Here is a 16,685-nt window from a genome sequence, read left to right as displayed (position 1 = left end):
GTCAAATCAATGTAGTGCTGTACCTCATCTGACTGACGGGAATAAAGAGAAAGTGAGAAAGAGGGAAGACAGGAGTGGTTGAGTATCCACCGCAGAGTGACAAAGGTTCGAGTAGCTCAGCAGCTACTCAGTCATTGTGTTGGATTCCTACCAGCATGGAAAAGATCTTGGTAGGGCCTAAAACTCCACCGGGGTGAATAGGTTCGTATGACTGAACTTCAGAGAGCACAGTTTGAGCCCTGCTGTAACAAAAACTCACATAAATGATTGATTTACCCACATGAAGAGTCTTTTCAAAACCAGTGGAAATACTGGAGTACATAAGTCTTTGGCAGGCTAAGACTTAGAAATTAATGCGATTTATGTGTTTCAGTTGCCCACATGAGCTGATTTTTTTTTTTTTAAGGTATCATGTGATGGGGAGGGGAGAGAATGTCCTGAGGAGCTTTATGTGCATGGAAGTGTTTCAGCCTCCGTCGTTTAAAAACAGACAAACAAAAAATGCAACTAAAAAGAAATAGCTACGTTTGAAAGCACGGGAGGATTTTCTTGATAAATAACCTCAGACTGAGCATGTTTTAACAGAAATGCTACAAAACACCATCTGTTGAAAACCAGTGCTTTATTTAGCTTTATGTGTTGGGAGTTTGTTTTTTATGCAAAGACAAACACAAAAAAAGAGCATCTTTGTTCTTTTGCAGAGAGTTGGATTGAACGATGTCTCAATGAAAGTGAAAACAAACGTTATTCCAGTCACACCTCTCTGGGGAATGTTTCTAACGATGAAAGTAAGTAACTTGTCATTAATTTAAAATGAGTGTGAACGTGTCCAAGTGCTAATTTCCTGCTATATAAGTTGCTACATCTTGGTGATATTTTTAGTACTCTGTAGTTTGAAGAGTCAACTCACTTGACATCCAATAGTTTTATTTTTTTTTTTTTCTGGAATAGTTGCTATTTTGTATTATTTAAAAGGAAGTAATACTATCTATTAGTTAAAACAACCAGAAGAATTTGTGTGTCACTGAATAAAGGTTGGATGACCTCTAAAATGTGCTGTTAGTATTAGCTCATGAGTAAAACCATCTGTTTTGCTTTTCGCTGGTAAATACCATTTGGTTGAAATACAGGAAAAATGGTGCTGTTTTTTCAATACTACTATATTGAGTCATACATATAAAATCTTTCTTTTAGGAATTAAACTATCATCAGATTAAAAAAAAACACATACTAAATCATGATATTGCTTCCTTTTTAGTAATAGAGAGGAAACAATTATAAATCTAGCTGAGTTTAAAATTACTATTTTTTCTTATCTCTTCTAGTTATAGTAATATTAGATCTATCTTTTTAACAGCAGGTAATTAAAAAGGCTCTAAAATACTTTAAAAATCACCTAATGATTTATTTTTTAAATTGTAAGACAAATTTTAGTTTACGATTTAGTTTTCCCTGTTTATGCAATTTCTATACTACTTAATTTGCCTAAAGCAAAATACTCTCTGGACTTCATATGTTAGTTCATGCTACAAGATATTAATGCAGACTGAACTCTGTAATTCAGAAAGACTCACATTTTTGTAATACTCAAGCACATAAGTTTGGGAAATGTATTTTTAATAGCTTCTTTATTGCTGAATGAATCTTTTTTTTTTTTTTAATTTTAAGAGAACTACTTTATTTTGATGTTACAGTAAAATTATATGCCTTGCAGCACAGTGATTTTAGTGTATCATGCAATTTGCTATATTGGGTCCCTACTCTTATTTGTCCACGGATCTCTTTTAAGGCAATATCTCTTCTTCTGAAGAAAGGAGGTATTAGAAACATGGTATTTATTCATGACTCCCAAGCTAAGAACAGTGGACAAAAATCTTTAAAGACAGACAATAAAACTTGGACAGGTTTGGGGTTTTTGGTTTTTAAAAATTAAGGAATTAAAAATCTGTTTCATTTTAAAAATAAAATTGTGGTGAATTGGAGTGAATAACAAAAGACATCTGCTTGTTAATTTGCATTTTACGAGAACTTGTGAGAGTTCATTTCACTCTGATGCTACTGAGAAAGTGGTGGAAAGAATCTGTAATGAATGAGATGTGACTTCAGACTCTTAATAAGGTCAGAATTCAGAATTCAACCCTATTGACTTTAGTGAGCTTTTCCTTAGACTCACAGTTCAAGACAGTATTGTCAAGGTAATTATTTATCACCACTAGCTATATTTAAAAAACAAATTGTAATGTCATAATTTTAGTTCTCCTTCCATGTTCTGTTCTAGATCTGTTACCCTAAATAGGTTGTAGAAAAACTAGCTGTAGTTTGTTATACATGCTTTCAGTTTAAATGTAAGCATGAGAACTTGCATGTACCCAGGGACAGGCAGAAGCAGACCTGGGTGCGTTAGCAAGAGCAGGAGTTTCAGGCAGCAACATTGAGAAGATGGGAGGGTTGTTCATTCTGTTTTCTGGTACTGGAATTAAGCGGCAAGCGATGATAATTAAAGGCAACAAATTTAGAGCGGGTAAAATAAATGAATTTATCCCACAATTTGTGTGCAGAAGACATTGTTGCGGTATGTAGTGGAAACCCAAATGAGAGTGAGGGGTGATTTCACCTAGTTTCTTTCTTAGTAGCTGGTTCTTCCAGATGCTTCTTTTTCACTGCTACCAGCTTTTCTGCACTGCAGATAAGACAATTAATCCACTTGAGAAGTCATTGTTGTTTTAGGGGGGAGGGGCAAGGGAGAGGATGAAGAGGAAGGTGCAGGAAAGAAAAATAAGCCACTTGCCCAACAGCGAAAGACCAATAATCTGTGAAATCCAGAACAGACTAGAAGTTTCACCTTAGGTATTGTACCGTGTGCTCCTTTCCAGCCCTTGAATTCTTTCTAACATTTTTCTCTAACAATGCCCACACACCAATCAAGAAATTTCCAAACCGTTGCGTCGCTCTTTGTCCAGCTTCTGTCATACATTTACAAACTCCAGGAGGCAAACTGTTTTGAGAAAACCTATGTAACCCTATCTGAATTCTTCAGAATGGTGGTAAAATTGCTGTTGTCAATGGAACTCCAGTTTTCATCTGCAGCCAAAAGAAAGCACCATCCACCCTTCTCTTGACTAGTTTTTTGTCTCTAAATGCATTAGGTAGCTGTAGGCTGGACTCTAACAGAGAAAACATGGGTTTGATGTTGGGGATTTTTTGGCCCTGCATCCAGTAAAGACTGTGAGAATTTGCACTGTGAACTGATAACGTTCTTAGTATCACGCTTGCTCTTGCGACTCTTTGTTCTTTCATGTTTTTAGAGTTCGTAGGATTTTAGGACAAAAGTAATAGTTTTGCTGGTCTCCTTTTCCATAGTTGAAGTATGCTACAGAACCATACTTCAGGCCACAGGGGTCCTTTGCCATCTTCTACTCTCATCCAGACACCTCCAGGCTTCTGTATTGATTCAGGTTGGATGTTAGGAAGTATTTCTTCTCTGAAAAGGTTGTCAGCCACTGGAATAGGCTGCCCAGGGAGGTGGTTGAGTCCCCATCCCTGGATGTGTTTAAGAATAGGGTGGATGATCTACTTAGGGATATGGTTTATTGGGGATTAGGGACGGTTGGACTCGATCTCTGAGGTCTTTTCCAACCTAGAAATCTATGAAACCTCTTATTCTTCCATTGAAAAAAAATGTTTAAAAAAGAGTTACTTGATTTCATTGAAATTTTCCTTGGGCAAAGCTCTTTCTTTTTCAATCATACCTACTCAATTATAACTATGCTCCTGTGTTTCTCAGAGGGTTTTAAAAAATCCCGCCATTTTAAAAGCATGGAATACGTGTTAATGAGCCTGAATCTTATTTATGCCTACATCTAAGTAAGAGACAAAGAAGCTCCTACTGTCACTTAATTTTAGCTAAGGGCAAATCACTTCTGGTAACAGTCAGAACTTGGACTGCAGAAGTTACAGAGGAAGAGGCTATTCCTCTGAAAGGTGTGGAGCTAGCTGAACTAAGGGAAGGATTTTATCCATATAAAGCTACTAGTAACATATTAGCTCCTCAGAGGTTCTCTTAGACACACAGAGGCAGCATGGGAATGTACAGGGCTCTTCTCTTATCTCCACAGTGGAAAGCTTAGCTTTAACTCCACTTTAGTTATGACAAACAGACTAACACCAACATTTTGGAAAAAGTTGTACTAATGCAGGGTCTTCACTTTGTGGATGTTCCACTTACTGTGTTTAAGGCAGCATGCTTAAAGAGGTGCTGAGCATAGGTCCTATTGTCTCCATATCTTTCTCCAGGAAGCAAGAAATCCTTCAAGCTACCTAAAATCAGACAGCAAAAGTTAGAGGATACTACTGAGAGTTCAGGGAAAGCCACAAACATATGCACAAGGCACAAACAGAACTCTACTCTGGTGGCTTTGAAACAGAATTTTGAAAGAAGAAAGATGGAGCTGTTAGCAAAGACACTTCCGTGAAGTTTGGGAAGAAAAAGATTCTCTGATCTCTCTGGGGAGCCAAGAAATACTATTATTCTAGTACATTGGTGATCCTAGTTTTTAGTATCTTTGAATGCCTCTTCTGTGCCAAGAGCTTTACTTGCAACTGTCTAAGCTCTTACCTGCTTTCAGCTTGGGATGAGTACTAAGTTTCCTCCTAACCACGTACCTTGAAGATACCCTTCCTTGGAATGCTGGTAGTCCTCTTACTGGCAGTGGAGTGAGATCTGCTCCTAGCAAATGGGTTTCTCTCTGAGGTGCTGTGCAGCTGCCATGTCTGTGAACACCTGCAGCTGTGCATCAGGAGCAGGAGTTTTCCTCGTGACTTAAGTCCTTTTGCATTTGTCACAGAACTGCTGGCTCTGTTCTTTGATAATGCCTCAAAGCAAGACTTCTTTTCAGTGTCTTTATTTCCTTCCTTCACAAAACAGATTGGATTTTAAAAGTTATTAATTTTAAAAGGTATGGGTTAGTTGTAATCGACAATGTTGTTCTGATGGAGACAGGTCAAAAAGTAAGGGAAAATAGCATTCCTTACCTCTTTCATGCTGTACAAACAGATCTGGGATCAGACCTGAGTTGAGTCACACAGAGTTACATTTCCTGCTCAATAGGGAAGCCACTAAGTGTCCTGCTACCAACTAAAATATAAGGAATAGGGATATTTATTATTTTTTTGCTAGTCAATTATCTGATGAGATTATACTGTTAAACTATATAAGGTAGAAAAAAGTGCTTGTATGTGTAATACTGAAAGTTCGTATTTCTAGATCCCCTCCATTCCTATACCAAGTGCAATTCTTTCCATCTATTTAATAAAAAAGTGAAAATTTTCTGAAAAATATTTTAGCCAACATTTGGTGAAAATGAGAAACATTTTGTGACAGCTGATCCATTGGCAGAAAACAAACAAAAAACCACCCACAAACTGTTTTCATGTACAGAGACTTGATTTTGAGGGAGACAAGCACTAACTGTGAAAAATTTAGTTTTGATGAAAATCCAGTTCTTCAATGGACGATATTTTGATGGAAGATAGTGCCTAAAGAATTTTTTTTAATAAGTTCAAAGTCCACCATTCTCCTTCTTGGTTTTATGGGATAGTTAGTGGAGGATGCTGAAGAGTCTTGAAGAAGGATCCTCAGAAAGCAGACATATGTGAGGAGGGAGATTTAAATTTCGGTTTATGATCATCTTGTTAGTTTAAGACATTAAAACAAATCCTTACATGGGAGGAGCTGAGTATGGCTGGCTTGTAGTGTGTCTGAGGGCAGGTTAGGTAAAGCACCTGCTCACAGGTTCTCACTGTTAATGCAAGTGAAAAACAGCTGGGAGACGAATGTCAGGGATGTAGAGACTTCAATACTGTGTAATTTAGATATTGGCTTGATGACTGATAACGTGCCACATATCCAGGGGAAAATTAAGACTGGTTACCACAGGTGAAAGCCATCTAATAACAGACCTTTGAATACTAGCCCCCTTAGATAATAAAAATTTTTATTTTGGGGAGGGGGGAATAGTACCTCTCAGTTTCACAGGCAGAGGTTTAGGATTTCTGCACCTTAGTTAGATGAGGAGTTATTTAGATGAGTAGCTTTCAGCCTTTCCAAATTGCACAATTTCTAGCGAGGTAGAAACCAACTGTATACTGAACTTAAACCAGTGGATGGTAGGCTTTGGCACCGACATAGAAAATACTGGTTAAGAAAATAGATGACTTTCCCTTGGGAAGCAATAACCTTAATTTGAACAAGAAGACAGTGGGGCACAGGAGGAGGACTGGGCCCCAACGTGCTGCTCATACTAAACGACAGCCTGGAAAACCATGAAACTCAACCCAGAAGGCTCTTCCCACCACAGGGCAGGGCAGGGCAGACGTGGCCGCCCCCTCCTCCCCAAGCCTCTCCTCGGGGAAGGCTGCAGCCGGGCGAGCTCTCCTTAGGCTGGCTGTGTTGTCGGTTGGGGGGAGGGAAAAGCAGCCGGTGTCGTGAGAGGCGGCGGCCCCGACTGTTTTATCCAGCCGGTGGTTTGCATCCCTGCTGCACGGCTCTGCCTGCCGCCACGGAGGAGGCGTCCGGCGAGCCCGGGGGCTGCGGTCGGTCGCCCGCGGCCGCTCGCCGTTCAGGCCCTGCGTGCCGAAGGTTTGTTGCACGCCGGCCGTTTGTTTAGGAAAAACAAACGAAAACCACAATTTAAAAGTGATTTGAAACGTGTATGTTGGTCCTATGCGCTGAATAAAAGCGGGCCCCTGAAAGGCAGGGAAGGAGCGCGGTCCAATAATTAGGGGCCAATTGTCATGCAGATGCCGAAGGGGGGCTGCCCCAAGTGTCTGCGGGTAACTGTAAATCTGGATTTTCGTGACATTCAGGCAGGCAAAAGGATGTTCGGTTAACACAACTTGCCCGATATGTAATGGAAAAAATACCGTGGCACGAGGGCTGAAGGCAACGTTTTCCAAAGTGGGGTTTTATTTGTGTGCGCGCCGGCTCTTGGGACGGCAGGAAAGGCCTCCCTATGGGGCCCGGTGTTCGGAGCAGATAGCCCTGCTTCCTTAAGATTCAGCATCCTAGAGGCTCACTTTACATAACTTCAGAAGTTAATTGTATGAAGAAGCAAAACTTGCAGCATGGTGTACAGGTGCAGTGGTTTACCTCGTTTAGGTACCAAAGCCTTCTACACTTAGTGCGTTCATCAGGGACAAAGGTGTTAAAATATCAAACTGGGATGCAACAGTGTTTCCCAAAGAATACCCTTCTGGAGATGCTGATTGTGCTTCACTCCAGCTTTCGCCTAGGAATGTTTTACGGGCTTCACAAATCATGATTTAATAGGAATTATTCTATACATACTTTTAAATTGTTTCAAAAGAACCAACATGATTTAGGAAGAATCTAATATTTTAAGAGTCTTATTTTAATTATTTTTTTCTTTATTCATCTTTTATGCAAATTTCTGGAAAGTTAGCAAATCAGAGCGTTGCCTTGGAAACAGTTAATGAGGAATGCTATCAGAAAAGTTATCTGGAAAGGAATAAAGTACATATATAATAAAAATAAAGTACATTATATAATGTTTTAAATTTCTTCTTCACAATTAATCTTTGTAAGTTTACAAACATCTAGTACATATCATATGTTAGGATAACAACAGTGGATGAACCCAAATAAGTTAAATGCCTCATTTAATATAAAACTTGGGTAAGGCAATTGTTCCCTTAAAGCAGGTGAAAGTCTCTTTATGTTCTGACATGCTGCTAGAGGTCTAAGAGTTGGGATATTTTCATATAAATGTATCCTTTCCAATGTCATTAGCCCTATGCACCACTCTGCTCCTGCTATCAGTGATGTTTGCAAGGTTTCTTGCCTTAAGCAGTATCTACAGATACTACCTTAGGGAACATAATTATTTACATTTCCACAATTTGACCAATATTTTGAGAAAGCTTGGGCACTTGAGAACATTCTTTTTTTATCAGATAATTCCTTACCAGTTCATAAATGCCTGACTGATTCCCACTGAAATTACATAGTATTTTTTTGTTTCTTAACAGATGAGGAAAAAGAAAATAATAGAGCATCAAAACCACACTCAACTCCAGCTACACTGCAATGGTAAGATGCCTTTTTAAAAAAATTGAGAAAACATGTTAGTGTTTTTTCTTATACTTTTTCCAACTGAAGAGAATAGAGGTCTTGGACATCTTATACAGTTCTAAAGATACTTTCATTCTGTGTATTTAATCTGCTCATTAGTATCCTGTACAGCATTTCTCAACAAATGTCTTACTCTAATGGGATTTTTTTTGAACATAAGAAACCTCCGATATGATTTAGAAGATCTACTTGGCGTGTTTGTTTGCCACCTTGCCAGCTGGTGGTTTGTCATCATCATTATATTTATTAAAAAAGAAAACTAGCACTGAGAAGTTTTTTCTAGACTCACGTTTGTTTCAGTGTATGGTGAAGCCCACCTTTACTGGCTGTTCTACTGACATAAGATCTCTGTAATTTAATGTAGAAGACAACAAAACAAGAGAGAGAGTTTGAGGTTTGATTCATGTGTCAAAATCCTCTTGCAAATTCAGTGAGAGGGAAAAGGAAGGGTAATTGAGAAGAAAGAAAGAGAGGATGGGGAGGGGAAAGTTTGTGAGTTAGTCTACTGTGCTATGAAAAATGAGCAAGTGCTGTTCACTGTGATTTACAGCAGTAATTTAGACTGCGTGTTCTGTAATGTTCCTTATACTTCTGGCATCCCTTTCTATAGGTTATCTGTTAGACTTTTGTTGGCTTTTCCCTTAATTTAGGTTTTCAATTCTGGTTTAGCTTTCTTAATATTGTAAGTGATCAACCGTCTCTCAGGAGGTTCCTTGTATCTGGCAGAACAGAGCTCTGTTACAGAGAAGCCTTGAAGCATATTTATCTGAAAACTGATACTCCTTGGCTTGTTTTAAGTCTTTCAAAGAAAGGCTTTTACCTCACCTATAAGTTTCTGATAGTTTCCTGGATGAAAAGATAAGATTATTGACAAAAAATATGTTTTTTTTAGCAAAATGTTAGGAAAATATTTTTTTTTTGCTTGCCAGTCTCCTGGGAGATCTAACGAAATAAACAGCAGGGAATAATTCTTTCAGTGAATTTTACTTTTTTTTTCTCTGTCTGTGAAATTCTGTGATTTTGTGAAATATGCATAAAAAGATTTGGATTATTTCATCTATACTTGCTTGTTAAAGTCAATCAGTTACATTTTAAATTTAAAAAAACCCCAAGACCTGTGGATTCATTTATAATAGGTTGCTGCTAATATTCAGTGTTCTGCCTTGAGGAAACTTGCAGACACTTCCAGTGCAAATAATGAGATGGGTAAATATAAACAAAGGCATTTAGTTCTGAACTATTGCTTCTTTGTACCTATTTTATCACAGAAGTGCCGTTTTTCAGAAGTTCAAGAAAAGTGATTAAAGAAAGAGAGTGACTACAGACAGAGAGAAAAATATTAACATAATAGTGAAATGTCGTAGAGGTATTTTATTGTTTTCCATTATTCACCCACACAACTTCAACACAGTTCAAACAGGATAACAAAGAACCATCTAGCTAAAATAAAATAGCAGGCAGAGCTTGCCAGTCTCAAATTCAGAACAGTGTTTATTTTGCGGTAGAGTCAGTTAAGAGTCTTTTCCACAGGAGCAAATAACGTAGTAGCCAAGAAGCCAGAGTTAATTAGAACATGCCAACGATACTGTTCCCAACAGAAAACCTGCAAATACTGTAAACAATCTTTTGCCAAATACTTTCAAGCTTCCTCGGTCATAAAGGTTAGTAAATCCCTAAACTCCTGGGATATTGAGCCCTGCTGGAATTCAGTGTGCACGCTAATGCTCATTCAGCAGCGTTTGCAATAGAATCCTAGAATTTTGATTCTGAAAAGCCTGCTTACATCATCTTCCCTTCCCCCTTGTTAGTGCACTGGCTTACTACCTGTCTGTTGTGTTGTGTTTCTTACACGTTTAGGTAGCTCAGACATTCTCCCCTTTGAGTCTTTTGGAGCATTTGCAATTTCCTCCATTTGATTTTCCACCCAAAAATACATGAAAGAACAGAAATCAAAGAATTTTTCAAGTTTAATTTCTTCAGCTGGTCTCATACGATCAGCTCATTGATTAATAGAACTGTAAGTAAAAGTTTCCCAGCTTAGTAGGCATACCATAAAACAGTTTTCTGGTGGTTTCCATATACTTTTCATCCTAGATACTGCAGCTTTGAATTGATATTTCCTAGAGAAACTGTGCTACTGGGTTTGATACACTAAATGAAATTACAAGCTCAAAAGTTATGGTCAAATTGTTAAAGTAGTAAGCTTGCTTTGTGTGAAGATGTCAAGTTTCCACTGTTCTGGAAAGCTGGACACATCAGTGTCAGGTTATTTGTAGCGCAGTAGCACCGAGCAACCCATGGATCGATAAACTATTGTAGTCAGCACCGTACAAATGCTGCACTGAGCTCTTCCTGCAGGTTTAGCTTTACACGTTTCACAATTTTGCCTTCTCAGGCCTCAGATCGAGTTTTGCACAGTCAAGAAGGAGAAAATATTAAATTTACCTGAATATGCCTTGGGTAAGCATGTGCCCTACCCTCTTAGAGGAGCCTGTGGCCAGATTCAAGAGGTGGAAGTGGTGGGGTAAATTATTGACCAGATTTCAGGACGCAGTACAAACTGGCCTTATTCTGGCAAATGGAAGCACCACGATTGTCTGCAGCGTCTGGTGTCTGCCACATTGAAACTGGTCATATTTTCACTGTTGGATGCTACTATCATTTACAGCTAATGAAGGCAATGGAGTGTTGGAGAACAGAAACAGAGGAAATGTCAGCAGCAAGGAAAAAGAAGAGGAAGAAAGTAATAGGGGAAATGAAGCAAGACATAAGGGAAATACATACGTTTTGTTACATGGTTCATATTACCATCAACTTTATTAGTTATTCCTTGTCTGGCACATTGCTGAAAAGAGTGAACAGCATCAGTCCTACAGGGATCTATCCTTAATGCTTATGCCTCTCCAAAGGCAAAGTATGCTGGACACTATAAATGAGTAGGAGGAAGAACTAGCTGAAGATGCCAAGAAGCATGTCTGGATAACTGTCAGCTTGGCTAAATATCCTTTTCCTGGAAACAGGGCTGAGGTTTTTGTTTTGTTTCACTGATGACACAAAATGAAGTGAAAGGCCTGGTAAATGTAGCATTACTGCCAAATACCTCATAATTGAGGAAACTATGCAAGCTTGAATTTAACCGTTAAGGCATGAACATACCGATACCTGGTATCCTGTGCTTATCCCATGTTCCTGTGTTTTTTGTTGTCTGTAAAGCTATGGCTTACTTAACACTTGGCTCTAAAACGTTCATGATTATTTAATTGGTGAACTGGTTGACCAAATTGTAAGTGTGAAACTTTATTTTACCTGTTTGGGATGGGTGTGTGCGTGTGCATGTGTCTGTGTGTGTCTACTTCTGCAAACACCGAATTATTCAAAGCACGGACAGCCTAATTCCATGCAGTTTGGTGGCTTACAGTGTAGGTGCTCCGAATAATAACAGTATTGTGAGGCTGAAGTCAACAAAACTATTCTATTTTCTGCAACATTTGTAAAAAGAAGTAAAAAAGAGGAAGGCAAAGCATCGCTAGGTAATGGATTCTCCCTAGATCGGTAGTTTCTCAGAAATTGTTATAATACATGAAAATTGATCTGTTCTAGAATCCTTTACATGATCAGCAGCGGTAACATAACAGTTGTTCCGTTGCCTTCATATCTACAACCAAGTCTGTAAAAACACTACAGACCTGACTCTGCAATAGAATAATGGCATTTAATCTAGAACTATATAAGTGTATAAAAAGGAAAACAGTAATAGGAACAGATAAAATTGTCATTCGTGTGGAAGGATTAGGGGTTTTATTGCTATACTGTAATGGTACAAAAGGTCTCATTGTGAACCACTGGATTTCACATGGCTGTATTAGGACATTTAAAATGTTATATATATATTATTTCTGATAATGATTCGTTAGGTAGAAGATTGAGTTCATTATCTTTCTACAATACTGCAGAAGGAAGCTGAATTCAAAATATGATAAAGTTGTTAAATAAAAGACAGGAAAATAAAAGAAGTGGAGCAAGATGGGTGTTTGATCATTAAAAAAAAAGTTCAGGTATAATGGAGCATTGTTCAGTGTCAGACTAATGACTCTCTGTGAAAGAGAGGCGAAAAAGAGAAAAATTCATCAGATATGAACAGAAATAATTAACCGCTTTTCTTTCTGTCCTGTCTTGGTCACAGAAGCTGACATTCCAATTAGCAGCTATAGTATACAAACGAACTCTCCAGGTTTTGAAAGGAGGTTTTGTTAAAGCGCTATGAATTTGAGGAAAGATGCCGTGATGATATTTCTGTAGAAACCAAGGAAGAATAGATGTTGCCCATACAAACCGATTCCATTCATCTAGCCGGATATCTTATTAAAATAGTTTGCAGTCACAAATGATCACAATAACTGAAATGGAAGGTAGGTAGGTCCTGAAAAAGGCAATGAAGGAGAGAAACTAGATGCTTGGAAGGTGTTCGACAGCTATCAAATGACAGGGGGTTATTTACCGTAAAATTGGAGTTTTCTCAGAACATATATGAATTTTCTCATATGTTTAAGAAGAAGCTGCACCTACCTTTTCCTAGCCAGCAAGGCAGACAAGCATGCATGTAACTATAAGCACAAGTGACACCACGGATGACAAGATTAATTGCGGTTTAAAGTTAAGTATATATGTAAATACCTCTTGAACTTCATTGGATCAGCAATAATAAAAATGTCATTTCAAAGGAATGTTTTTTCTAATCTATAGATTTATAATGAGCTCAGTTTCAGATTTTAAAGATGAATCATATGCCTATTTATATATTTCATGGGTAATTTAAAATTTTATAGTTGTGTTTTTCCATGAGTAAATGAATAATAATAGTTTCTACAAGGCAGAGGATGATGTTATTTCACTATTTTATTCGGCATAGTATTCAGACCATGGACTCATTTTTTTCACTTTGTTCAACATCAATAGCAAGAAAACATACAGATATGATTTTGTGCATGCTCTTCAGTATTTGCAAATGACTTGCTTTAGCCACATCTGCTTCCTCGAGATAAGGAATTTGCAGCTGGACAGGAGTGAAGAGAGTGTCATGAACCAAAGATGACCTCTCTGTAAAGAATGAGGAAATGCTTCGCCTCAGTGAACGTTGTTTCATAGTTTTACGTATATTTGTTTACTGTAGGATGCTACTAGAGTATAAGAGATTACTAGTGTATTTTTTCCTAAAAATAGCACTTTGGAGCATGGTCAAACACCAATATCCCTTTGTGCTAATCTCTACTTGCCTGAGGACTTTCAGCCGATGTTTTTAATAGCAAGCATGAAACAAATAAAGGAAGTAAGCGGTATGGAAGGGAATTGGAAGAAGCACTGAGGAACAAAGGAGGGAAAATTTAGTAGACAAGCAGAAGCTGGAATGTTTGATCTTAAAGATGCAGCTTTGCACACTGTGTACCATACAGGACATCCAACATACTTGCAGTTCTCTCTGTTTGATATTTGCTTTTTAAGGCTGGAGGAGAACTATGAGATTGCAGAAGGTGTTTGCATTCCTCGAAGTGCTCTCTACATGCATTACTTGGACTTCTGTGAGAAAAATGACACGCAACCTGTTAATGCTGCCAGCTTTGGGAAGGTGAGTCTAAACAGCAGTATGATGCCTTGAGCTCTCGCCTGGTTGAGGTGAGTTTGGATTATTGGAAAAAATTAAATCATCATTTGCCATTAGAGATGTATGAATGGAATCTCTTATGTATTCAAGTTACTGGACAAAGACTAAGATTTTAAGTGTTTAGAAGGTTGGAATAACTTCTGACCATGACTAAGCTCCGTGATACACTAAAATTTTTAATGACTTCAGTCTCCAGCCTAGCTGACAGCGACGTGGTGTGCAGTGTTGGCACTTGGAAGTTGAATACAAGCCAGTGTAAACACATCTGCATTGTGACCTGCTCTGCTGTAACAAATACATATATTTTTTTTAAATAGAAGTGTAAAATATCAATCAATTCTGGTGCCTGTCTATGCCATTCTTGTAAGCAGGCTACAGAGATCCCTGAGTTAACGGTATCAGCCCACACTGGCAAATTCCCATATCGGTATACAATGCCTCCAGATGTGAAAGTCCAGAAAGCATCTAACGGCATTTGTGTGGCACCGCAGATACAGGTGGCCAAGATATCTTTGCAGTGTGATTCCTTGTGCTTCTCCTTTCCAGTCCAGCTGTAGTAAGAGCCACGGCGGTTAACTCCAGACTCACAGTGGAGTCACACTCTTAGCACAGATGCAGCGGTGTATTGTCCCCATGTGAGCAGTAAAGCTCTTATGCTATATGTCACTAGCAGACATTAATGGCTGGCTAGGATGTTACATAAAGTTCTTATTTTGAATTTGCTGATCAGGTGATATTTTTCTCTCAGTGAAAAATAGGATAATATTTTTATATTTTTAATTTTTTATTTAAAACTGATTTTTTTCTCTAGAATGTATCGCAGGCCTTTAAAACTTGTAGGCTGTGAAAAATATCAAAAGTGTAGAGTTTGCCACTGTTTTTGAAATGCTTACAAGCATGAATCTGAAGCTGGATTGTCCTACAAGCTATTCTCTCCTAGTGTTTGCAACATTTATTCTATAGAAGTGCTGGGTCTTCAAAGCAGGAAAAATGTTTCTAGGGTAAATTCCTGTGTAAAGAGTAGTTGAAGAAGAATGTATTTAATGAGATGCCATTTTCTATAGCACATCTTTATGTAGGAGGATACCATGTTGTAACGTTACTAGGTTGATTGTTTCTTAAACACCTGCATGGCTCAGTTGATTCTGTTATGCAGAATATATGAACAGTAACCTAAGTGTGAATGAAATAGTTCATTCTATATGTTTTTGCTACCAAGAGGTAAGTATAGCGGCAACATGTAATTTAGGAATAGAAATAATAAGAAACAGATGTCATGCAGGTTAATATATTTGGAAGGTGGGTAAAATTTATACAAGTTATTTTTGCTGCTACTAAAAACTTCTGTAAGTTGTAAGGTGTAGCGAGTCTGAAATTATTTCATCAGAACATAAATTTACCAGGGACTTCACCAATTTTCAGTATGCAACAGTCTTGTTACACTGCATATGACTCCCTTCTCCTCCCCTGCCCTCATACACACACCTGTTCATCAGTAGGAGTCCCTTGACCTAGCAGGACAGGTACAGAGCATTTCACCCCAAAATCTAAGCATTCTAAATGTGTTTTTCATGTGTTGTGCTCCAAGTGTTTTCCACTTGTTTGCAATAACGTTCTGGAGCAGTGATGCATGAAATTTTTTTTCCCTTATTGTGGAGAGGACTCTGTACAGAATTCTCCTAGTAGTGTCCCAAACTAGTGCTTTGTGTGGCCATCGCTTTTGGATTTGGAAATTGAGGCTTCTGCACAGGTGTGTCCAGGAACCTCAGACAACACTGGCACAAATATTGAAGTGGAACAGACTTCTGCATCTGCAGAACCCAGAGCAGACCCCAATGATTCTGCCCAACCTATCATTGCTAAGAAAATGTGCTGCAGAGTCATGAAGATCTGCAAGGCAGACACCCACTTCATTCAGTCAATAGCTAGCAGTCAGCTTCTTCTTAGGAGCAGGTAGTACACGGATGAAGTTTTAGCCAACAGGCTTGCCATCATGTGACTTAAATGGTGTATTGGCAGTTTGTGTTGTATAAATGCCTTGGAGGCAGTGCAGTGAAATAGGTGCTATTTGAGGGCTTCCGCACTTAGCTGCTAAAACAGAGACCCCAGACATGTTTGTCCTCATTGGGAATCATCAAGAGCCCTGCAGCTGTCATCTCCTCCAGAGAAAGGAGTTAGTTGTTCTGTGAAATTGTAGACAGTTCGCCTTTCAATAGGCCACATTGAATTTATGATTCATCTTTGAACTTTAACTCTGTGGGAAATGTTAAACATTTAGGATTTAACTTTAAGAGACTGGTAGTTTTTAGGAAGAGACAAGGAGTTCAGCACATTGAAACAATCCGTAATAAATAACATCCTAATGTGTTGTTACATACTCACTTACATCTCAATTGACAGAACAGTGTTGATTTCACTTTTAAAGATACCACTGGAGACATAAAATTTGCCTGAAACTGATGTCTCCAGATAAAGGTTTTGTTGACAGTGCTTCAGCCCGTAGGTACTTCTCAAGACTGATGTAAGTCGAATACTTCTCAAGTCTGATGTAAGTCGAACAGAGCATGGCAGGGAGAACGGACAAGTTGTCCGTGAGCAGCTGAACTAATGGATCTTGTTTTCTACCATCTCCTATGTTCCCTAAATTCATAGCCTTACCTAAATCTTACGTAATATCTCTATGCTTCCCTGCAGTACTTTCAATTATTTTCAGATTCCAGCCACTACATTAAGGTCTTGCTTCTTTCATTTCTCTCACACATCTGCTGCACCTTCTTTCTACATTATTTTTAGATTCCCTCGTGTCTGTCTGTCTGCCTGTCTCTTTCTCTCCCTCCTCCCAAGCTGACAGCTGGGCAAGCAGCAGCACATTGAGTG

General features: G+C 38.5%; 1 protein-coding gene across 1 annotated transcript in view; it reads left to right on the top strand.

Moving 5' to 3' along the window:
* Positions 1-709: 709 nt before the first annotated feature.
* The window catches only part of RFX4 (regulatory factor X4), a 78,382-nt gene continuing 62,406 nt past the window's right edge, over positions 710-16,685 (top strand). Inside the window, exons 1-3 of the mRNA XM_086610278.1 lie at positions 710-788; positions 8,047-8,107; positions 13,649-13,772. Coding sequence (XP_086466404.1) covers positions 13,707-13,772 — 66 coding nt within the window. The 5' untranslated portion in view covers positions 710-788; positions 8,047-8,107; positions 13,649-13,706. The remainder of the gene's footprint in view (positions 789-8,046; positions 8,108-13,648; positions 13,773-16,685) is intronic.

This window comes from Tauraco erythrolophus, chromosome 4 (assembly GCF_009769465.1).
Source record: "Tauraco erythrolophus isolate bTauEry1 chromosome 4, bTauEry1.pri, whole genome shotgun sequence".
NCBI classification, from domain to species: Eukaryota; Metazoa; Chordata; class Aves; order Musophagiformes; family Musophagidae; genus Tauraco; species Tauraco erythrolophus.
This window is presented reverse-complemented; position numbering and strand designations above follow the sequence as displayed.